Below are 22,444 nucleotides of genomic sequence, written 5' to 3'. Positions count from 1 at the left end.
CAACTGCTATCAGCCACCAAAGTACAACCTCACTGATGTGATCCCATTACATATGTTTTCCGGCGCTAACATTCGCTATCGATAACACAAAAAATGACCCAATACAGTTGCACTTCTGTTTTACTGGTTCATATGTTCCTGGAAAACACAATCTTTCAGCGCCAATATTCAGTACATCGCCAAACTGCGATTGTATCATACAGCTTCTGGTTGGCCAGATTGCATGAAAAGGTGCAAGTGGTGCGTGCGATCGGCCGTTCACCACAGCAACTTCACTGTCGGGGTGCACTCAGTTTCCTATTCTGGTACCAAAAAAATATCTTGCCAGGTCGTTGCACGCTGCATTCATAGCTATCATGCCAACCCTGCGGCGGTGAACATCTTCCCCTATCTGTATTATAGTGCGTGGGGCATAGTGCCATTGGAAGCGTACTGCACACTTTTAATAGGCGATAACCTAAACATGCTGCTGTTCCCTGGTGCAGGCAGTACAAAGAGAGAGCATCATGTTTCACTCTGGCGAGATTGTATTCTGGTGAAGCCGAAAAGCTCAATTTCATTTCGGAAGCACAAAGCAATAGAATATGAAGAACACATGTCTCGAGCTGCTTGGGCCTCACCAGCTTGATGTGTGTCGGTGTTTCATGCAGCAATGATTCACGCCGAGTACGTCCTAACCTCCCACCAAAATGCCCCTTCCACAGAGGCTGCTGACACAGGCCGAATTCAAGGAGCGCAAACACAAGCTTGCCGAATCTCTAAATTTGTACGTCAACTCACGTCTCAAGTCACTCCGGCCTCACCAACTCTGCGCATGTTGGTGTCTCGTGCTGCAACGCTTCACATTACGTAGAGGTCAACTACAGTTGAGTTTGCCAATTCCTTTAGTGACTTTGAATCGCAAGTTTTCCCAACTAGTACATTCTTTCTCACGTTTTTCTTTCTAATAAGTATGAACGAGGTTCTACTGTATCTAAGACTGTGCACAGTTAAATGTAATTAATTAGCCAATTGATTGTTAAAAATATAGTCTGAGCTACCCAAGGCCACTACAAACATGTTATGTTGGTCTCACTCATTCAAGGTTTATCATTATATCTTTAAAAGCTGGTTTAGGTAATGTGAAACCCCAGTACAAAGATTTTTGTAGACCTTTCGGGAGAAACTGCATGTTTATACACAGAGAACCACTTAATTATGAAAAATACTTTCCAGGGCTCAAAGGGCATTGAGTAAGGGGGAGGAACAAGGATATCATTAGGAAATGCAGAATGTACAGGGCAAAAAGGGAAAAGGAAAGTATGGCACAGGGCTAAAAACAAAGAAAAAACATACAGTAAGAGCTTGTTAATTCGAATTCCGTGCAGATGCCAGGAAAATTCAAATTATACAAAATTCGAACCAATGAAAGAGAAAGAAAATCGCCCGGTTAAGGCACGTATATAGTCCGACGTAGCATGAGCGCTCGTGCGCACTTGTTACGTCACGTTGGCGAGAACAACGTCTATAGTTCGAAGCACTGGCCCAGGCAATGTAACCGGACGCAGCCAACGTGATCCGACGTGCCCGACGTGGAGATGGCTGTTGTTCCATCCGCACGTACGTCGCGCCAACTGTGCCGATCCACAATGCATGGCACAGAGAAAAAAAAGTGCCCATGCCGCTTCCCCAACAGTCGCAGACGACTGTTCAATGTCTTCAAAGCGGCGTGTGGGTTGGGGATGGTTCTGTGCATGCTCCAAAGAGAGCAGCCATTGGCGCGTGCATCGAAGTCTAGAGGGGACGGTGTTTCAGCTGGCGCAGCGTGACTGGCCGCAAGCGATATGCGCCAAACACGTCGGGCTATAAGCATGCCTTTCCACTGTAGGAACAAGAGCTGCGCTCTAAAATGCACTCACAAAACGCACCACAACCTACTGCGACATTGGTCTCCGTGGTACTTTCACAGCTGCACCGGCCACACGCTGCTAAGTTCCACTATACGCACAGGCGGTGGCTACACATGCATCCCAGCATCGCTTGGATATGTGTAATAGCCACGAATCTCAAATGCGATGCTTTTGGTACTGCAAGCGCCAATAAACGTCACGGTTGCCATGTTTCAGACATTACCTGGTGCTGCTTCTTGGCAGAACATTTCATGGAGAAAGAGCAGAGCCTCGAAGATGTAACGGAAAGGTGTAAAGAAAGAAAGAAGAAGAAAAAAGGAAAAACATGCAGCGCCGTGTCCATGTTTTTATACTGAAGGTCTTGAGACAGGGAGAGAAGCGACCTGCAACAGAGGCATTCGCCATGGCTGGCTAGGCGCAAACACATCTCTCTCCAGTCAGGCCTAAACAAAGGGCCGTCAACGTCAGCATCGCCAACGTGCTCTTGTGAGCTGGCGCTCTCCCCATCCAGAATGCCACGGAATTCGAATTATTGGTGGCGATGTGGATTTTAATGTGAATTAGCGGGATGCGTTACATACTGCTTTCAATACATTGTTGGACAGATCATGGCGGCCACTTCGAATTATCTGAAATTTCGAATTAACGAGTCGTGAATTAACAAGATTTTACTGTACATAACTGCAAGGTACATAATACTATCATTGAAGTATATTAATGCAGCACAAATGTCAAATACAGTACTAAAGAAAGCAAAAGCAGCTGTTTATAACAGAAATTATTGTAAACAAACAAAACACCAAAAAATAACAAAATAGCAAAAAGGCACCATATGACACATGAGACACGGATTATAGATGTTATGATGTCACTTAAAAGTATTCATGCAGCTGAACACGGAATAGTTGATGGTTGCAGATGGATGCGATAATATCGAGATGATCATTCTAAAGAATTATGGCATGTGGAAGGGAAGATGAATTGAAGGCTTGCGTTTTTCCATATATGCACTTGACGCTGTAGTGATCTTGTAAGTGGCAAGAAATGCGTGAGGGTGCTTCGAGAGGTAACGGAGATGGCCTGTGCTGTAATGATATTTATAAAGTATCAAAATTTTAGAAACAATGCATAACGGCTACTGAAATTTTAAATGCCATACCAGATCCTGTTTGATATCTCCGACACGACACACGTGATCAATGTCTCGAATTTACAGCAAACATGGCGGCAGTGAACAACGTGTTGTCACGCATCGCCTCAATATCATTTGACTTTAACGAGAGGCTTTCTTTGTGGCATCCAGTGGATTTTAATGCGGCAACGGTCGGAGTGTGTGGAGATCGATCCGCTGTCGTCCCACTGTAGGCGATACTCAGCCTAGTGGAGGAGTGAACATGGAAGTTTCACGGGCTTCACTTCATATCGTCGATGTGAAGATATCGTCAATATGAAACAGTATCTTTGGTCGCCAGCTTTCAAATTCAACAAAATGAATTTTATTTTTGTCATTGAAATTAGTTTTTACCAATTGCCCAATAATCTGGAAACTCTTACAGTCCCTTCTGTTGAAGAAATCCCATCGATGACTGTACCTACTTGCATCAAAAGTCGAATTTCAATAGAACAACATCTTGATATAAGGAAGGAAAGTGCTGATTTTACTGATTTTCTTATATGAAGGCTCAACTGTATATGAAATGGGTAAGACGGAAGTGCCTATACTGACACGGTATGAATACATTGAGTACAACATACTTCTTATTAATTAAAGGAAATGTCAACTTGCCAAGTTAAGGTATAACAGAAAAGCCTTATCTTCTGCCAACGGGAAGAGAATGAGGCCTGCAGAGCCAACAACTTCTGGGGGTGGAATGTCTCATGTGCATCGAACATGCTTGGCAGCATGCATGGGAAGCTGAGCATGAGGAGTCAGGAACACGATTTACTGCTCCGCTGTGCACAATACACACCGGCCACATCGAAGTGACTGCCATCACTCACTCTTGTAAGTAGCCTTTGTCCCTGGCATGCAATGTTTTGTTCACACTGAGCACATCCTACTCTTTGTCGGTTGAATGCGCTGATGTCACAAGAGCAGGAAGCACCCCAGCATGATTAAGGTCAGAGAGCGGCAAAGAGACCGTCATCACACCTGACATGATTCGTGTTAAGAATGAAGACCCACGAATGTACGAAGCCCATCTGCCAGCAGATGAAGGAAAAAGCACACAATAGTATCTCTCATCTGCACATAGAGCTTGAGAATAGGCGAGATCCTTATGCTGTCACATGACTGCCACAGCAACTAACCACCAGTCTGTGTGGCTGCACTGCAGTGTTTTATTCCCGGCAGCACACCAGCCATAAACAAGTTTTCCTCAAGTGTGCTGTGCCTCTAGGCTGCTCATTATTTCTAGCCTTCTGTTCTCCAACCACGACTTGACACACACGCACTCCTACAATGATGAGCAGTGGTTGAGCAGATGATGTCTTTGGAGCCAAGGTATTTATGAGGGAACTTGCATGTCCTTCAACACCCTTGCACTTTTCGTAGTTTACAAATTTGGGCTCATTTTATGATTTTACTAATGTTGCATCAATATTTACGAAAAATAAAAGTTTCACTCGTAAGACTCCAAGCTTTTCATTGGCAGTCTTCTGATCATGAAAGCGTGCAAATGGGTTACTTGCTTCAAGCAATTTTCTAGAGACAAGTTCCCGAAGCAGGCGAGATTGGCAACAGTGAAGTCGCTGAAAAACTTACTGCAATATACCATATTTACTCAAATAATGGTCGCACTTTCTTGGTAAAAAAAATGATGCAAATTCAAGGGTGCGATTATTACGCGGGTTAAATTTCCCGCGAAAAGAAAAAAAAAATCTTTTGCATCCCACATTTGCTGCGGGATGACAACATGTCAACAAATAAGCAGCTGCCAGTGTATGTAGTGCGGGACACCAAAGGTCTCCTCGATTTGGCTGCACTTTCTGCACTAGTTCAGGGAGTGCAGCACTCTAGCACTCGATTTGCCAGTGCAGCTAGCGCCACCTGCACTTCGTCACTCGATTTGACGTCGTGCTGCACGAGTTCATGTACACTTCGGCACTAGTCTCTCCGCAAGTTCTTTTCTCGTGCACGTAGTGCAAGGCTTTTGATAGCAGACGACACACGCGGCTCCGTGGCCGTGCGGGTGTTGGTAGACGGCATCGACGGCGCCTGTTTTTAGTACTAACGCAGTACGGACGCCGGTTTTCTTTAGGATGTGTACGCAGCATCTTGTTAAGGGCGCTTTCCGGTTTCAACTGCTGATAAGTGCACTGGAGGCCGGGATTTTTCCCTCAGGTCACAGTCGTTTGTATTAATTTTCACGAGCTTACAGCTACCTCGACGTTAAGTTTGCGCCAAACTACATCGGTCAGTCTTTTGAACCGTTGTGCCATGTATTATTCAGAAAGGTGTGGAAACCGTGCTTGGTCATGCTTTCTGAATAATGATGCCGAAGTTGAACTAATTTCCAGGTACTAATACATGAATTCTTTCCACAGGACCAAAAAGGCTATTGCGCACACGTTTACGCTCGCGGCACACACCAACAAAAGAAAAGCCACAGCCGCCCAGTCGCAGCAGACGAAGGCCTGTACGTTTCTGCACTTTTGTCCTCGATTTGACCGCTGCACCGCAAGCGCTAGTGTCGCGCTACACTCACAGTTCAAGAACTGGCGCTGCACTGGCACGACACTTTTCTGAACTAGTGCAAAAAGTGCAGCCAAATCGAGGAGACCTCAAAACAAAAATGGCGGCCGGCGGAGCAAGCCGAACGTGCCGAACGCGATTTTTTTTTTTCTTCTCGTGAGTACATTACGTGCATTGAAACAGCTTCTTCCGTATCAGTAATGAATAATATCGTTAATATCGGCAAGCTTGCGGCAATAACGTAGCCATGTCCACTTTGAGGCGACAGAAACAGATGGGTGTGCTTAGCTGCCAGTGACATAGAAGCACATGGCTGGCATGCTACGGAAACTGTGGCATCTGTCTTCACTACTATCCTAATACGGCACATTTCTGCTAAGGGCGAGCGAATATCTTAGCTGTGCTACAAGCGTCAGCATATGAATAGGGTACACTTCTACCGTATCAGTGTAAACGTGGCTACTATCGTTGCCGCTCACGATTTGTTGCATGCTCACGAGTGCAGATGAGAAGAATCAAAAGGTGCCTTTTTTGTTGTTGTTGACCACAACCATTACGATGCCTACACATAATAAAGGCAAGTTTGGTTGTAACTCTTTTTGTCATGGAAGTGCGGAAAGTAATGAAATGGGGCATCGACTTAATTATGTTTGGTACGTGCAGACCGCTTGGTTTGTCTTGAAGAGTTGTTCGTGCAGCATTCGACAGATGGTAAGTGCAATCATTATTAGCTAGACTTGGCACACGGCATATCGCTGCGGCAAAGTTTGGGGTGCGATCATTACACGGGAAATTAAAAAAATCAAATTTTGACAACAAAATTCAGGGGTGCGATCATTATCCGAGTAAATACGATAAAAACAATGTGTTGATTGTTAGAATTTGCTGTTCGAAGTTTGTTGCTGCTTGTATGTCTAAGGGTAAATCACTGTAAATATAGAGCATTTTTATCTTTCAAAAAATGTGTGCTCAGGGCAAGCCTAAAAAAAAATGCATGCTCTTCTTCTCCCCTAAGTATCCCCTTCCCTCTTCTTCTCCCCTCAGTGATAGCATTTTCGCAGGATTTTACTAATTTTAAATTTCACAGGTTGGCATCTATGAACTTGTCTTCATCATGTTCCTGAGACAGCATGTCTTCGCCCTGATAAAGAGAAGTCCCTTTGTTCAGTCCAGGGGCATCTTTTGATTGACCACTGTTGATTATTTCAAGTCACCACTTTGCATCTTGTTTTGATACGCACCCACAATGTTTGCCTCAACGTCAAGGGGCTCCCTTCGTGTGGCCCTCCGTCCCTCGAGCATGTCGCGGAAGCAAGCCAGGGCCCGCATGTAGCCCCTGCTGGCTGCCGCCACCTCGAAGCCCGACAGCGTGGTCTCGGACTGAAGAAAGCGGGCATGCTCCAGCCAGAGCCGAGAGTTTCCCGGGTGCACTCTGAGCAGCTCCTCCCAGGCTTTCACTGCACGGGCCTCCTCTCCGCATTCCAACAGCACCTGCACAGACACGTGCAATGCCAATTATGCCCAGTCGATTGTTGCAATGGCCAGGGGTTTGGACTGCCCAAAGTCATTTCGGAGCAAGTAAAATTGCGTTTTGGAGCACTTTGGAGTAGACAAAATTGCATTTTAGAGCAGCTTGGTGGAGACTAAATTTCATTTTGGAGCAATTTGGAGCAGATAGAATTTCATTCTGGAGCAGGCCAATCTAAAAAAAATGGTGGAATAATGGGATATGGAATATGGCAGCGCACTTCAAAACAACAACGAACCATGGTCTCGTATAAAGACGGCTGATGACACCTGGAGATGGTATCGGCAGAACCTCCTTACAGTCTCTTGCCCTTTTAATTTCATAGGTTGTAACAGCGGAACCGTTCATTCCCGTGCAAGCGAACAGAACAAGCACAAAAACACAGATGCAAAAAAATATAACATCACCCTCAAGCACCAACTTCTATCCTCGAAATGAACAAAACACACACATTTGCTGATCTCTGCGTCCAGGCACAGGTGACAAACCCAAAGCAACAAGAGAACACAACGCAAGCACAAGGACGTGTCTACCAAGCACACACTTATCCAATTGAACAAAAGAGGCTTCTGCACTAACGTGACTCCAAAGTGAGGACTGCCTATTAACAGCACACATCGCTCTGACTGCCACCTTGCCTTTTCACCTTGCCGCAAGCCAATCAGAATGTGGCGCAGTAGAGGAGCGCTTTGTAGCTACAGCATACTAGAATAGGGAAGAGTGGGTCAAGCAGCAGCACAGTGCGTGCTTTTCTGCCAAGCCGAAAACATCAGTGGCACTACGACAGAACTATATATATTCCCATGCCGACACTCATGATGATAGCGGAAAATGTTCTCAAATTATGCGGTCTGATCAATGCGGTAACATAATTTCGGGGTCACCATATGTCACCGCAGACCCAGAGAGTTGCAATCCACCCTGGGCAGGAATAATGCAAAACTATGCCAATCTGTTTTAACAGCAGAGCTAAGTCGAGTCTTCGCCGTCCGGCATCCGGTGTCATGCAGGGGGGCAGGCTCCGGAGCTCACCACCAGAGGGTGTGCCGAGGGCAGGAGTGGGGTGACGCAACCCTCTGCCCCGTTCCAAAGGGGACACTCATAACATCCATCCATCCGGGGCCCCGCTGAGGTGGCAGTGGACCAATCAGAGCATGTGCTGGAGGAAAGGGGAGGAGAGGGCATAGAAGCAGGTGTTCTGCCAGCGCATGCCTTTTCGCCCCATGGATTCTGCTCAACACAAGCGGCAGCACCGACGTTGCACAAATCCCAAGCTTTGAGAGTGAGAACCGCAAGTAAAGCACTAGCCGCTACCGCTGAGGATTGAGAATGGGAAGCGCAAGCCAAGCACCGGCAGAGGCAAGCTAACCCGTACTTTGAGAGGAGGAAGTCGAGCAGACGTCGACGCAGAGAGATTCCTCCCACAGAGAATGCCGATGGATGGTTCAAGAGAGAGAATTCCCGGACTGTGAGTGTGGCCACAGCTGCAACGTGGGTGACAGACTGGTTTGATCACAATCGCATGCAACTGAAGAGTGTGCGCAGTTCAGAATCAAAGCTCGAATCTAGCAAAACGACGATGAGACAAAATATTTTTATGAAAATCACACTAAACACGAGTTCAGACTTGAAAAAACGACCACCAGCTTTGCTGTTTTGACAGCTTTCACTTTGTGGAACTGGCTTTACTGTTTCATTCCAAATCCACCATTAGCTCTTTATGATAGGTCAAAATGGCCAGGCCTCACCTATATGGGCATAATAACAGATTGGAATAGTTTTGTTATACTGGTCCTGGGAACAGAGATGCCTGGCTGCTGAACCTGCTGTAGCACACGACTCCCTAATATCTACTTAGAGCCACTGGAAAAAATTTCAGAGTATATTGCATTTGTTTTCCAAGCACCGCTCCATGGCCGTCAGTGATTAGGTCACTCATGTCACGTAACCTTTTGCCGCCATATCCCTTCCAGGAGCTATATCCCTTCCAGTGGGCACGTTGAACCCGAAGCAGGCGCAACGCAGACAGAGAGTGTGCACTTTGTCAATGGCGAGAGCACATTGTTTCTGGCGAACACAGGCGCCAGAAGCTACTGTAACATTATGCCTGGTTGCTACACTGTTGGGTGTAGCAATCAAACGGAGTCTGGAAAGGCATTTTTATGCATTCCGTGAGGGAAGGACGACCGGGATCCACGTTCTGCATGGCTGCACAGAATTGGCCGCAAAAACTTCGTGCCCTCAAAGAACATCTGCGTGGTGAGAGTAAGTTTGTTAATAACTTACGCACAGTTTGCTGGAGAGCTATTGCTTTCAAGCGACCATACTTGCATGTGACCACTGAACTTTACCTGTCCAGTTCGTGCACCTCGCTCTGCTTGGAGCTTTTGACAATGATGGAGTTAGTACACATGGTTTTAAGTGAGCTGTTCGGCTCATGCAGCTCACTTTGCTTCGTGCTATGGAAAATCACATAATGCCTACCTTTCAGTAAGCTTCCCAGTTCGCATGGCCAGCTCTGCCTTGCGCTACTATTTGTAGTAAACTGTTCAGTTCATGCAGCTCACTTTGCTTCGCGCTATTGAAAACAATGCAGTACGAACTTTCCAGCAAGCTGTTCGGCTCACTCTGCTTACATAGCTATTGTTTCATTCGGTTTGTGCAGCACTATTGAAAAAAAAAACATAGTACATACCTGTCAAGTAAGCTGCAGTGGCTGATTCGCGCAGTTGTCTCGGATTAGTGCTGTTGAAAACAACGTTTGCATACATTTGAATGAGAGAGAGAGAGAGCAAACGATAAATGAAAGGTAGGGAGGTTAACCAAGACTGAGCCCGGTTGGCTACCCTATATTGGGGAAAGGGAAAAGGGGATGGAAAGAATAAATGAAGAAGAAAAAGTCCACTGGGGATATCCCTCAGTCACTCAGCCCGGATCACAGAGGCTGACTCCATCCGGTAGCTTTCAAATATCGCAGCAGCGCTTTTGTGGCCTTATTTAGCTGCGATATGCGAGGCCATGGTCCCAAGATCTTGTTCAAGGTGAACGGTTTTCTATCTAACTGATTGAGAGCTGTGCAGACGTTGTATTTAATCTTCAAAAGATGGGCAATAGCACAGTAGATGTTCTATAGTTTCCTCGACACCGCAGGCATTGCACTCGGCGCTATCAGTCATTCCAATCAAAAACGTATATGCATTGGTGAATGACACCCAAGCGTAAGCGGCACAGCATTGTTTCCTCATTACGCGGAAGCCCTGGTAACAGCCGCAGTTGCATAGATGGATCGAGGGAATGCAATCGATGTTGGGTGAATTCACGTGTGTGCCACATCTCCAATGTCATACGGTGCACCAGCTCGCTTAATTGGGCTGCGTCAGTCCGCGATAAAGGTACAGAAACAAGGGTTGCTCCTTCGTGTGCTTTCCTAGCAGCTTCGTCAGCGAGGTCATTGCCGGAGATACTGCAATGGCCAGGCAGCCACTGAAACATGACGTCGTGTCCTTTCGCAATCATATGATGGTGCATTTCTCATATCTCCGACATGAGTTGTTCACAGGACCCACGACAAAGAGATGACAGAAGACATTGTAAAGCCGCCTTCGAATCGCATTTGAATTAGGTGTGTTGTGCTCACAGGGAGAGCGAAGTTGTTGAAGGATTGAACAGATTACTGAGTGTTTATCCATTAGTGTTTATGATTAGGCCGGTAGTTGGTTCTTTATTATATTGGGTAGGTTTTTTAATCGATGCTCGCTCGTCCGGCAGCTTCTCGGCTGCTCTGCTCACATGTTCAATCATGCTGCGCCATGCTCCCTCCTGTCTTTCTCCATGCAGATAACACACATGGCATAGTGACCTGGAGGTGCGCAGCATTAAAGAAAGGAAAGGCATGCAAGATAGATTAAGGTTATTGTTGTGTGACAAAAATATGCCACAAAGGGTGCCACTTTTTTAGAGTGTACTGCTACTATACTACTAGGTACTGCGCAAATGCCTTCTAAGTCAAACAATGCACGGTAAGAAAAAGTTGGGATGTAAAAGCACTTGTGTTGTTCAGTCTTGTCCGTGTCCTTTTTTGTGCTCTTTTAATTTCCCTATATAACTAACCAGCCCCAAAGTAAGCCTTGTCAGGATATAAAAAGCACTTTTCCAAAAGCCCATTTCAGCTTTTATGACAAGCCCAGAGATTTCACAATGATTATAATTTTGGCCTTAATTGGTACAGCATTTTTGCTACTGCTTAGCACAAAAGCTTAAGACAGGAACAGAAGGCAAGGTGTGTGCTTGCCTTCTGTCCCTGTCTCATGTTTTTGTGCTAAACACTAGCAAAAATTTCACTATGTTCACTTTGCTTAATGTGTAGGCAGAAGGGGAAAGCATGATACAGCAGCCGTGGGGCACCGAGATATGAATTTCGTGACGATGCTGATGTTTAGTCAATGAACTTCTATCTATCAACTGCAGAAACAACTGAAAAGGAGACCTATAAGCTGCGCAATATGTCCCTATTCCACACGTCAGCACTGCCCTTTTTACAGGTAAAGGCGTCATCATCATCATCAGCCTGGTTACGCCCACTGCAGGGCAAAGGCCTCTCTCATACTTCTCCAACTGCCCCAGTCATGTACTAATTGTGTCCATGTTGTCCCTGCAAACTTCTTAATCTCATCTGCCCATCTAACTTTTTGCCGCCCCCTGCTACGCTTCCCTTCCCTTGGAATCCAGTCCGTAACCCTTAATGACCATCGGTTATCTTCCCTCCTCATTACATGTCCTGCCCATGCCCATTTATTTTTCTTGATTTCAAATAAGATGTCATTAACTCGCGTTTGTTTCCTCACCCAATCTGCTCTTTTCTTATCCCTTAACGTTACACCCATCATTCTTCTTTCCATAGCTCGTTGCGTCATCCTCAATTTAAGTAGAACCCTTTTCGTAAGGCTCCAGGTTTCTGCCCCGTACGTGAGTACTGGTAAGAGACAGCTGTTATACACTTTTCTCTTGAGGGATAATGGCAACCTGCTGTTCATGATCAGAGAATGCCTGCCAAACGCACCCCAGCCCATTCTTATTCTTCTGATTATTTCAGTCTCATAATCCGGATCCGCAGTCACTACCTGTCCTAAGTAGATGTATTGCCATACCACTTCCAGTGTCTTGCTTCCTATCGTAAACTGCTGTTCTCTTCCAAGACTGTTAAACATTACTTTAGTTTTCTGCAGATTAATTTTTAGACCCACCCTTCTGCTTTGCCTCTCCAGGTCTGTGAGCATGCATTGCAATCGGTCCCCTGAGTTACTAAGCAAGGCAATATCATTAGTGAATCACAAGTTACTAAGGTATTCTCCATTAACTCTTATCCCCAATTCTTCCCAATACAGGTCTCTGAATACCTCCTGTAAACACACTGTGAATAGCATTGGAGAGATCGTATCTCCCTGCCTGACGCCTTTCCTTATTGGGATTTTGTTGCTTTCGTTATAAAGGACTACGGTGGCTGTGGAGCCGCTCTAGATATCTTTCAGTATTCTTACATGCGGCTCGTCTACACCCTGATTCTGTAATGCCTCTGTGACTGCTGAGGTTTTGACTGAATCAAATGCTTTCTCGTAATTAATGAAAGCTATCTATAAGGGTTGGTTATATTCCGCACATTTCACTATCACCTGATTGATAGTGTGAGCATGGTCTATTGTTTAGTAGCCTTTACGGAATCCTGCCTGGTCCTTTGGTTGAAAGAAATTTAAGGTGTTCCTTTTATTTGCGATTACCTTAGTAAATACTTCGCAGGCAATGGACAGTAAGCTGATCGGTCTATAATTTTTCAAGTCTTTGGCGTCCCCTTTCTTATGGATTAGGATTCTGTTAGCGTTCTTCCAAGATTCCGGTACACTCGAAGTCATGAGGCATTGCGTATACAGGGTGGCCAGTTTTTCTAAAACAATCTGCCCACCGTCCTTCAACAAATCTGCTGTTACCTGATCTTCCCCAGCTGCCTTCCTCCTTTGCATAGCTTCCAAGGCTTTCTTTACTTCTTCCGGTATTACTTATGGCATTTCAAAATCTCTAGACTATTCTTTCTCCCTCGCCGTTGGTGGCACTGGTATTGTATAAATCTCTATAGAACTTCTCCGCCACTTGAACTATCTCAACCATATTAGTAATGATATTGCCGGCTTTGTCTCTTAACCCATACATCTGATTAATGCCGATTCGTAGTTTCTTCTACACTGCTTTTAGGCTTCCTCCGGTCCTGAGAGCATGTTCAATTCTATCCATATTATACTTCCTTATGTCAGCTGTCTTACGCTTGCTGATTAACTTGGAAAGTTCAGCCAGTTCTATTCTAGCTGTAGGGTTAGAGGCTTTCATACATTGCCGTTTCTTGATCAGATCTTTCGTCTCCTGCGACAGCTTACTGGCATCCTGTCTAACGGAATTACCACCGACTTCTATTGCACACTCCTTAATGATGCCCATAAGATTGGCGTTCATATCTTCAACACTAAAGTCCTCTTCCCGAGTTAAAGCCGAATACTTGTTCTGTAGCTTGATCCGGAATTCCTCTATTTTCCCTCTTACCGCTAACTCTTTGATCGGCTTCTTATGTACCAGTTTTTTACGTTCCCTCCTCAAGTCTAGGCTAATTCGAGTTCTCACCTTCCTATGGTGACTGCAGCGCACCTTGCCGAGCACATCCACATCTTGTATGATGCCAGGGTTAGCGCAGAGTATAAAGTCTATTTCATTTCTAGTCTCGCCATTCGGGCTCCTCCACATCCACTTTTGGCTATCCCACTTGCAGAAGAAGGTATTCATTATCCGCATATTATTCTGTTCTGCAAACTCTACTAATAACTCTCTCCTGCTATTTCTAGAGCCTATGCCATATTCCCCCACTGACTTGTCTCCAGCCTGCTTCTTGCCTACCCTGGCATTGAAGTTGCCCATCAGTATAGTGTATTTCGTTTTGACTTTACCCATCGCCGATTCCACATCTTCATAGAAGCTTTCGACTTCCTGGTCATCATGACTGAATGTAGGGGCGTAGACCTGTACGACCTTCAATTTGTACCTCTTATTAAGTTTCACAACAAGACCTGCCACCCTCTCGTTAATGCTATAGAATTCCTGTATGTTACCAGCTATATCTTTATTAATCAAGAATCCAACTCCTAGTTCTCGTCTCTCCGCTAAACCCTGGTAGCACAGGACGTGCCTGCTTTTTAGCAATGTATCTGCTTTTTTTGTCCTCCTAACTTCACTGAGCCCTATTATATCCCATTTACTGCCCTCTAGTTCCTCCAATAGCACTGCTAGACACGCCTGACTAGATAAAGTTTTAGCGTTAAGCGTTGCCAGGTTCAGATTCCAACGCAGAATCAAATGCCAGTGTACACGAAGCTCAAAATACGCACTTAACTGAAACAAGGCGAAGGCCATTCTCACAGAGGAACATATCGGCAAGACTACACATAGAATCACTGGTTAACCAAACCACAGATAACATGCTCAATACTGCAGGACAATCTGAAAAACATGTATTCTCAAACCCTGGGATGAGTGTACGTTGTCAGTGTGAGATGACAGATGATGAGTGAGAGTTGTCAACAAGGGATCTGTGCAGATCCCAAAATGTCAAGTTGAACTTGTTGACATTGGTCAGCGACCTGTTGTATTAATGATTGAACTTGAGTGCACTGAAGTAAAACTAGAGCCTACATTGATTTACTTGGCTGGTATTTTCACTAAGCATTTGAGCAAAGACAATCACTTGCAATTTACACCAATGCAGCAGATGAACTGTTCGCTAACGCACAAGGTTCATGCATTTCTCATTCAATTGCACAACATTAAAGGCCAAGTGTAACACAATTTTGGACCGCATAGAAAGCCTAGTTTCAGAAATTATATATATATATATATATATTGTCGCAAAGCACTTTGAGCAGTAAGCGTTCGCGACTAGAACGTTGGAGCAGCGAGAGGTAGTGTAGCCGACCGAGCACCGAAACAAGGTTGTTCTTTCTCGTCGTCGTTGTCTCTCTCCTAGCCACCGCCCCACTGCTCCCTATTTTACAGTACAGGCGCAGGCGCAGGATTGGTGGTGACGTCAAGAGACGACGCAGCTTTGTGAAGGTGCCATCACAATCCGGTGACCAGGTTGAAAGGTTGTGGCCACCATGAAGAAGCTGCGTTAAAGGTGCTATTATAATGGCAAAATTGCGGATGAAACGGCCAAAGTATGACGCTAATCCAATGAAGCTGTGCAGTTCTTTCGAAGTCGTTGGTCGGGGAAACTGGGCAACAGCTTGTAGTTTCGCCGGATCAGGGAGTACACCTTCTTTCGACACGACATGGCCGAGGATGACCAGCTGCCGGGCAGCAAAGTGACATTTCTTCAAGTTAAGCTGGAGGCTAGCATCGGCGATGCACTTTAGGACGCGTTCAAGTTGAAGTAGGTGGAAAAGAAAGTCCGGTGAAAAGATAACGATGTCGTCCAGATAACACAGGCATATCTGCCATTTGAGGCCGCGCAAGATGTTGTCCATCATTCTTTCAAATGTGGCAGGCGCATTACACAGGCCAAATGGCATCACGGTGAATTCAAATAAACCTTCAGGTGTGATGAAGGCCGTTTTCGGACGGTCTGACTCAGCCACTGGCACTTGCCAGTACCCGGATCGTAAGTCTAAGGATGAGTAAAATTCAGCGCCTTGGAGGCAGTCTAGCGCGTCGTCAATACGGGGTAGCGGATAAACGTCCTTGTGTGTGATCTTATTAAGTCGCCGGTAGTCCACACAAAAGCGAATTGTGCCATCTTTCTTTTTTACCAGCACTACAGGAGAAGCCCAGGGACTGTGCGAAGGTTGTATGACACCGCGTTGGAGCATGTCTGCAACTTGCTCAGCGATCACGCTACGCTCCGTGGCGGATACACGATACGGCCTGTGGCATAAAGGCGCATGGTTGCCGGTGTCGATGTGATGGACAACAGTGGAAGTACGGCCTAAGCGAGATTGTTGTAGGTCGAATGACGTGCAAAAGTGGTCTAGAAGATGGACGATCTGGGCATGCTGCGCTGGAGTGAGGTTGGGATCAATACACTTGTAAAATGTTGGGTAACACGGCGGCGTGGGAGGAGAAACTTGAAGGGCCAGAGCGTCAACCGGAGGAGAAGCCGGGTCGTCAGGCACATCATAAAGAAAGCTTGGTTCGATTTCATCGGCATAACCAAGACACTCATTGTGGAGCAGGCTAGCAGGGCAAGGAAAGAGGTTCGATACATAAAGTGCGCTCGAACCTTGTCGAATGGCAAGAAGGGCAAAAGGAAGCAAGAAAGGATGGCGGCAAGCAACAAGCTTGGACGGCGTGAAAAGAACTGTGGAGTCGGACAACCCAAGGCAGGAGACGGGTACAAGTGTGGCAGAGTATGGAGGAATCTCGGTGTTGGCGCTGACGAACACACGACCGGAAGTGTCATCAGTATCTTCAAAAACGTTGGTGCCGAATGGCCACAGCGCGAGTTCAGCACGGGCACAATCTATAACGGCATGATGACAGGACAGAAAGTCCCATCCTAAAATCATAGCATGGGAGCAGCGAGGCAGAACAACGAACTCAACATGGTATAAAGCGCCGCTTATAACAACACGCACGGTACACTTCCCTAAGGGTTCAATCAGCGCAGCGCTTGCTGTACGTAATGAAATGGCTGAATAAGTCGTCGCGACTTTTCTAAGGGTAAGACGAAGCTGGTCCGCAATCACTGATATTGCTGCTCCCGTGTCTACAAGCGCATGAACGGCAATGTCTTCTGCATAAACTTCAAGGACGTTCACAGGAAATAAATGAGGTCTTGAGGAGTTCGCTGAGATCGCAGTTCTTGCCTCCGGAACTGCGGTCCTTAGTTTTCCTCTCGGATAGCTTCAGGACGACGGATAAGTGGCGACAGAGAACGCCGACGGGGAGACTGAGACCGACGGGTATTGAAGGGTCGGGAAAGAGGAGACGAGGCTTCGAAGGGCTGAGCGGCAGTAGCAGAACGGGATGGAGAGTCGAAACCGTTACTTTGTGCCCTCGGAGAATCCGAAGGATACCATCCACGCCGGCGGCAAAGCCGTGCTACATGCCTAGGTAGGCCGCACGAATAACAGATAGGCCGATTGTCATGGGTGCGCCATGGATTGAGAACAGCGGGCGGAGACTGTTGGAAATATTGGCAAGGTGGGCGCACGGGCTGCTGTGGCGGCCAGTAGCTACTTGGGGGGGGGCAGGAGAATATGTTGGAGCTGCTTGCGGAGGTGAGGGAAAGGCGCTGGTAAGTCTGGATTGATTACCTGCAGACGGAGGCCTTAAATTAGCGACAACGGCAGCGTACGTAAGTGGCACAGGCGTAGGAGGCGGTTGATGAGCAAGTGGTACTGCATTAGCGACTTGTTCTTGTATAATGTGACGGAGATCTGGAGACAAGCGCGTCTCTGAGGCTGGAGCGACTGGCAGAAGAGAGAGTTGGCACGCCACTTCTTGTACAAATTGCTTGATTCTGTCGAAAATTTCTGAACTGCAAGGAGTAGAAGTGACACCATCCCTCAGAGCTGAAAGCGCGACGTCCAAAGCGAGTGCTTGGCGCGTAGAAAGCCGTTGTTTGCGCAGCTCCTCATAGCTCTGCAAAGCGTTATGATGTCGTTGACCGTCTGAAGATTCCTTTCCAAGAGCATTTGGAAGGCGTCATCTTCTACGCCTTTCTTTCGGTCATATCTGGGTCTATACGCCGGCAGATGTCAACTACATCTTCAATGTAGCTCGTAAAAGTTTCGCCCTTTTATTGGGCACGACAGCGAAGCTGTTGTTCAGCCCGAAGTTTGCGCACAGCAGGGCGACCGAATACTTCTCGAAGTGCCATTCGGAATGCTGTCCAGGTGGAAAAGTCAGCCTCATGATTGCGGAACCAAAGATGGGCGACCCCGGAAAGGTAGAATGGGACGTAACCAAGCTTGTCAGCTTCAGACCATTTGTTGTGGGCACTCACTCGGTTGTATGATGACAGCCAGTCCTCTACGTCATGATCGTCAGTGCCATTGAATATGGGAGGATCCCGTTGGCATGGCGCACCAGGACAGACGACTGGAGGCGGTGCCATGGGTGGCGCGGTAGGACTAGTCTCCTCAGGCATGGGAGATGTGGCAGGGATCATCCGGCTTCGGAGTTCCAGGTTGGCAATAAGTCCAGTACCTCCACCAAATGTCGCGAAGCACTTTGAGCAGTAAGCGCTCGTGACTAGAACGTTGGAGCAGCGAGAGGTAGTGTAGCCGACCGAGCACAGAAACAAGGTTGTTCTTTCTCGTCGTCGTTGTCTCTCTCCTAGCCACAGCCCCACTGCTCCCTATTTTACAGTACAATATATATAGTATATTGTTACGTGTAGCTGAAGCTGAATGCTATTTACAATTTATTTGCACGGAAGCTAACTGAGGCCAAAATGGCGACGCTATATGAAGCCAGCACACACGTCGTCTTCGTCCTCCTCAGTGCAGCCACACTATGGCGGCTGTTCCGTAGCATCACCCCCGGCTGTAGAAGCACCGTCCCGGTGTTTAATCTACACATCCACGGTGAAAGGTGTGTGGTATGGCTTTAGTCTCGCCACGTGAACGATGTCACTTGCAGCCGACGATGACGCTGAGAGGTCGGCGGGGATGATTTCATACGTGACATCGGTCACTTGTCGCACCACACGGTAAGGGCCAGCGTAGCGCGACAGCAGCTTTTCGGAAAGGCCCACACATCGAATAGGTGACCAGAGAAGCACCAGAGAATCCGGAGAAAACTGCACGTCGCGATGGTGGCAATCATAGATGCGTCTGATGCTCATGTGAGGCCTCGAGACGGGTGCGGGCGAGCTGGCGAGCGTGGTCGGAGTGTGCGATCGCGTCGCGGACATATTCAGTGGCTGAATGTATGGCCGAAGGCAGCAAGGTGTCCAAGGGAAACGCGGGTTCTCGGCCATATAGGAGATAGAATGGTGAATAGCCACTAGTGTCGTGATGCGAAGAATTATACGCGAACATCACATATGGTAAGTGAACATCCCAGTCGCGGTGGTCGGTCGCAACATACTTCGAAAGCATGTCGGTGATGGTCCGGTTGAGGCGCTCCGTGAGGCCATTGGTCTGTGGGTGGTAGGACGTGCTGAACTTGTGCTTTGTCGAGCAGGAGCGGAGGATGTCCTCGACGACTGCCGAGAGAAAGCTGCGGCCACGGTCAGTGAGTAATTGATGCAGAGCACCGTGCACTAAAATGATGTCATACAGAAGAAAGTCAGCAATGTCAGTAGCACAACTTGTCGGGAGGGCTCTGGTGATTGCGTACCGCGTAGCATAATCAGTAGCGACGGCAAACCATTTATTTCCGGAGCCGGAGAGAGGAAATGGTCCAAGAAGGTCTAGACCAACACGGAAAAAGGGTTCGGGTGGGATATCGATCGGCTGGAGACATCCAGCTGGAGGTGTGGAGGGCTTCTTCCGGTGCTGACAAGGCTCACAAGCGGCAACGTAGCGCCGCACGAAGCGGGCGAGACCCGGCCAAAAGAATCGACGGCGCACACGGTCATATGTGCGTGAGACGCCCAAGTGTCCAGCCAAAGGAGCATCGTGAAGTTGCTGGAGGACAGTCGAACGCAGGTGTGATGGAATGACGAGCAGAAGGTCAAGGCCGTGTGGATCAAAACTGCGGCGGTATGATGCCCCCTCCTTAAGGAGAAACATCCGGAGAGAGGCGTCGCCAGGCGTTGACTCCAGACGGTCGATGAGGGCTCGTTATGAAGGATCGCGCCGTTGCTCGTTGCCAGTTTGAAGCAACTGGGACACAGAGAAAACGCTAGCGATGGCGTCCGCATCAGCCGGTTCGTCGACGGGGTAGCGGGACAAACAATCGGCATACTGGTGCAAGCGTCCCATCTTATATACCACGGAGAAGGTATATTCTTGCAGTAACGCCCGGCGAGCGAGTCGTTCCGTGGCGTCCTTGAGCGAGGATAGCCAGCAGAGAGCGTGGTGATCAGCGATGACAAAGAAGGGGCGGACGAAACTTCGCAACAGCCCACACAAGAGCGAGGCACTCGCGCTCTGTGATTGAATTATTGCGCTCAGCGGGTGATAGAAGTCGGCTGGCATAGGCTATAACGCGATCATGTCCACGCTGGCATTGTGCTAACACTTCTCCTATGCCGTGACCACTGGCATCAGTTGGAACTTCCGCTAAGGCAGACGGGTCAAAGTGGGCCAAAATTGGAAGCATGGTAAGGAAAGTAGTCAGCTGCGAAAAACATGTGGCATGGTCAGGACCCCAAGAAAAAGAGGCGTCTTTCTTCAAGAGGTCGGTAAGGGGACGTGCGATGGTCGCAAAATCCATCACAAAGCGTCGGATATAAGAGCACAGCCCTACGAAACTACGAACATCCTTGGTAGACTTCGGAACAAGAAAATTCGTAACGGTGCGAATTTTGTCCGGATCGGGTCACACGCCTCTGGCGTCCATGAGGTGTCCAAGGACGGCGATTTGGCAGCGAGCGAAGTGACATTTTGACGAATTCAACTGGAGACCGGCGCGGCAGAACACGCCAAGAATCGCTGAAAGACAGTCTAGATGCGTGTCGAATGTGGGTGAATAAACAATGACGTCGTCCAGATAGCCCAAACAGGTGGACCACATGAACCCCTGAAGCAGAGTCCATCATTCGTTCGAAGGTGGCAGGCGCGTTACAGAGACCGAAAGGCATCACCTTGAACTGATAAAAGCCGTCAGGGGTAACAAATGCAGTCTTCTCTCCGTCCATGTCGTCGACGGATATCTGCCAGTAACCGGGCCGTAAGTCGATAGAAGAAAAATAGGTGGCACCGTACAGGCAGTCTAGAGCGTCATCAATACGTGGCAAAGGGTACACGTCCTTTTTTGTGATTTTGTTCAGGTGGCGATAATCTACACAAAGGCGCCACGTTCCATCCTTCTTTTTGACAAGTACGATGGGAGATGCCCAGGGACTACAGGAAGGCTCGATAATGTCCTTTGCAAGCATCTTTTTGACTTCCTGTTGGATAACAGCTCGTTCCGACGCAGAAACACGATATGGACGACGATGAATAGGGTTCGCATCGCCAGTATTTATGTGATGGGTTACGACAGACGTTTGACCTAAGGGTCGATTGTCAAAGTAAAAAATGTCGCGATAGCTTTCAAGAACGCGGCAAAGAGCTTCAGCTTAAGCAGGTGTAAGGTCAGAGGAAACCATCTTCTCAATGTCGACGTCAGTACCGTGCAATGACGTCACGGTATGGGCTGAGCTCTAACGATCTTTCACTGTGAATGGCTCGACCTCATCATCCTGCAAAGCGCTAATTATAGCCAAGGAGATCCCCTGAGGCAGAACTTGCGCGGTTAGCGCGAAATTGACAAGGTAAAGGCAGGTGCGGTTGCCAGTAATTTTCAGCACAGTGTGCGGCACGGTAACACCATATGTAAGCATAACGGCCGGAATTGGTGCGGCCACGTAATTGCCGTCAGGTACAGCTGGTAAGGACAACAAGTCGACGTGTGTCACAGAGTGAGGCGGTAGGCGAATAAAATCCATGCAGCTCAAATGGCTTGGACGTGGGTCCACAGGGTCGGCAAGAAAAGGCAAGTCAAGGCGAAGTGAGCCGGCCGAACAGTCAATGAGGGCAGAATGATTGGCAAGAAAATCCAGACCAAGAATGAGTTCGTGAGGGCAATGCTCGATGACGGTGAATAGAAGCACGGTGTGTCTCTCAGCAATGGTGAGCCGGGCAGAACACATGCCAACAATAGCGACAGTCCCTCCGTCGGCGACTTGTACAACTCGGTTCGGGGCAGGCGTCAGAACTTTCTTGAGCTGACGGCAAAGAGCAGCACTCGTGCCCCGGTGTCAATCAACGCGCACACAGGAACATTGTTGACGAGAACGTCCAAAAGATTCTTGTTCGTGGGTAAGGTGAAGCGAGGATTTCGTGCCACTGTCGTCAATGCAGCTTCACCTCCAGAAGCTGCACTGTCTAGTTTTCCGGTCTGGGGTGCGGCGAGTAGGTTGGAGAAGGAGCACGCCGTGACGGGGGCGAACGAGATTGACGGCGAGAGGGAGAAGGCGAGCGGGAGTAGCGGGGTCGTGTCAAAGGTGTCGCAGGGTCAGATGATGGGGCGGGCATAGAAGGAGCGAAGGAAAAGGGCGTGCTAGATGGGCGAGGGTGGTAATCAGGAGAATAGCACGTCGGAAAAGTCCAGCGGCTGCAGCACAGGCGAGCATCATGTCCAATGCGT

At 47.7% G+C, this 22,444-nt stretch overlaps 1 protein-coding gene across 3 annotated transcripts in view; it reads right to left on the bottom strand.

Annotated features, from left to right (window-relative positions):
• LOC126535661 (nuclear exosome regulator NRDE2) overlaps nt 1-22,444 on the bottom strand; it is a 331,490-nt gene that overhangs the window by 178,607 nt on the left and 130,439 nt on the right. For all 3 annotated transcript variants that reach the window (XM_055073175.2, XM_055073176.2, XM_055073177.2), the window contains one exon: nt 6,825-7,074. In XM_055073175.2, the coding sequence (XP_054929150.2) occupies nt 6,825-7,074 (250 nt within the window). The remainder of the gene's footprint in view (nt 1-6,824; nt 7,075-22,444) is intronic.

The sequence above is a fragment of the Dermacentor andersoni genome, chromosome 7 (assembly GCF_023375885.2).
Source record: "Dermacentor andersoni chromosome 7, qqDerAnde1_hic_scaffold, whole genome shotgun sequence".
NCBI lineage: Eukaryota > Metazoa > Arthropoda > Arachnida > Ixodida > Ixodidae > Dermacentor > Dermacentor andersoni.
This window is presented reverse-complemented; position numbering and strand designations above follow the sequence as displayed.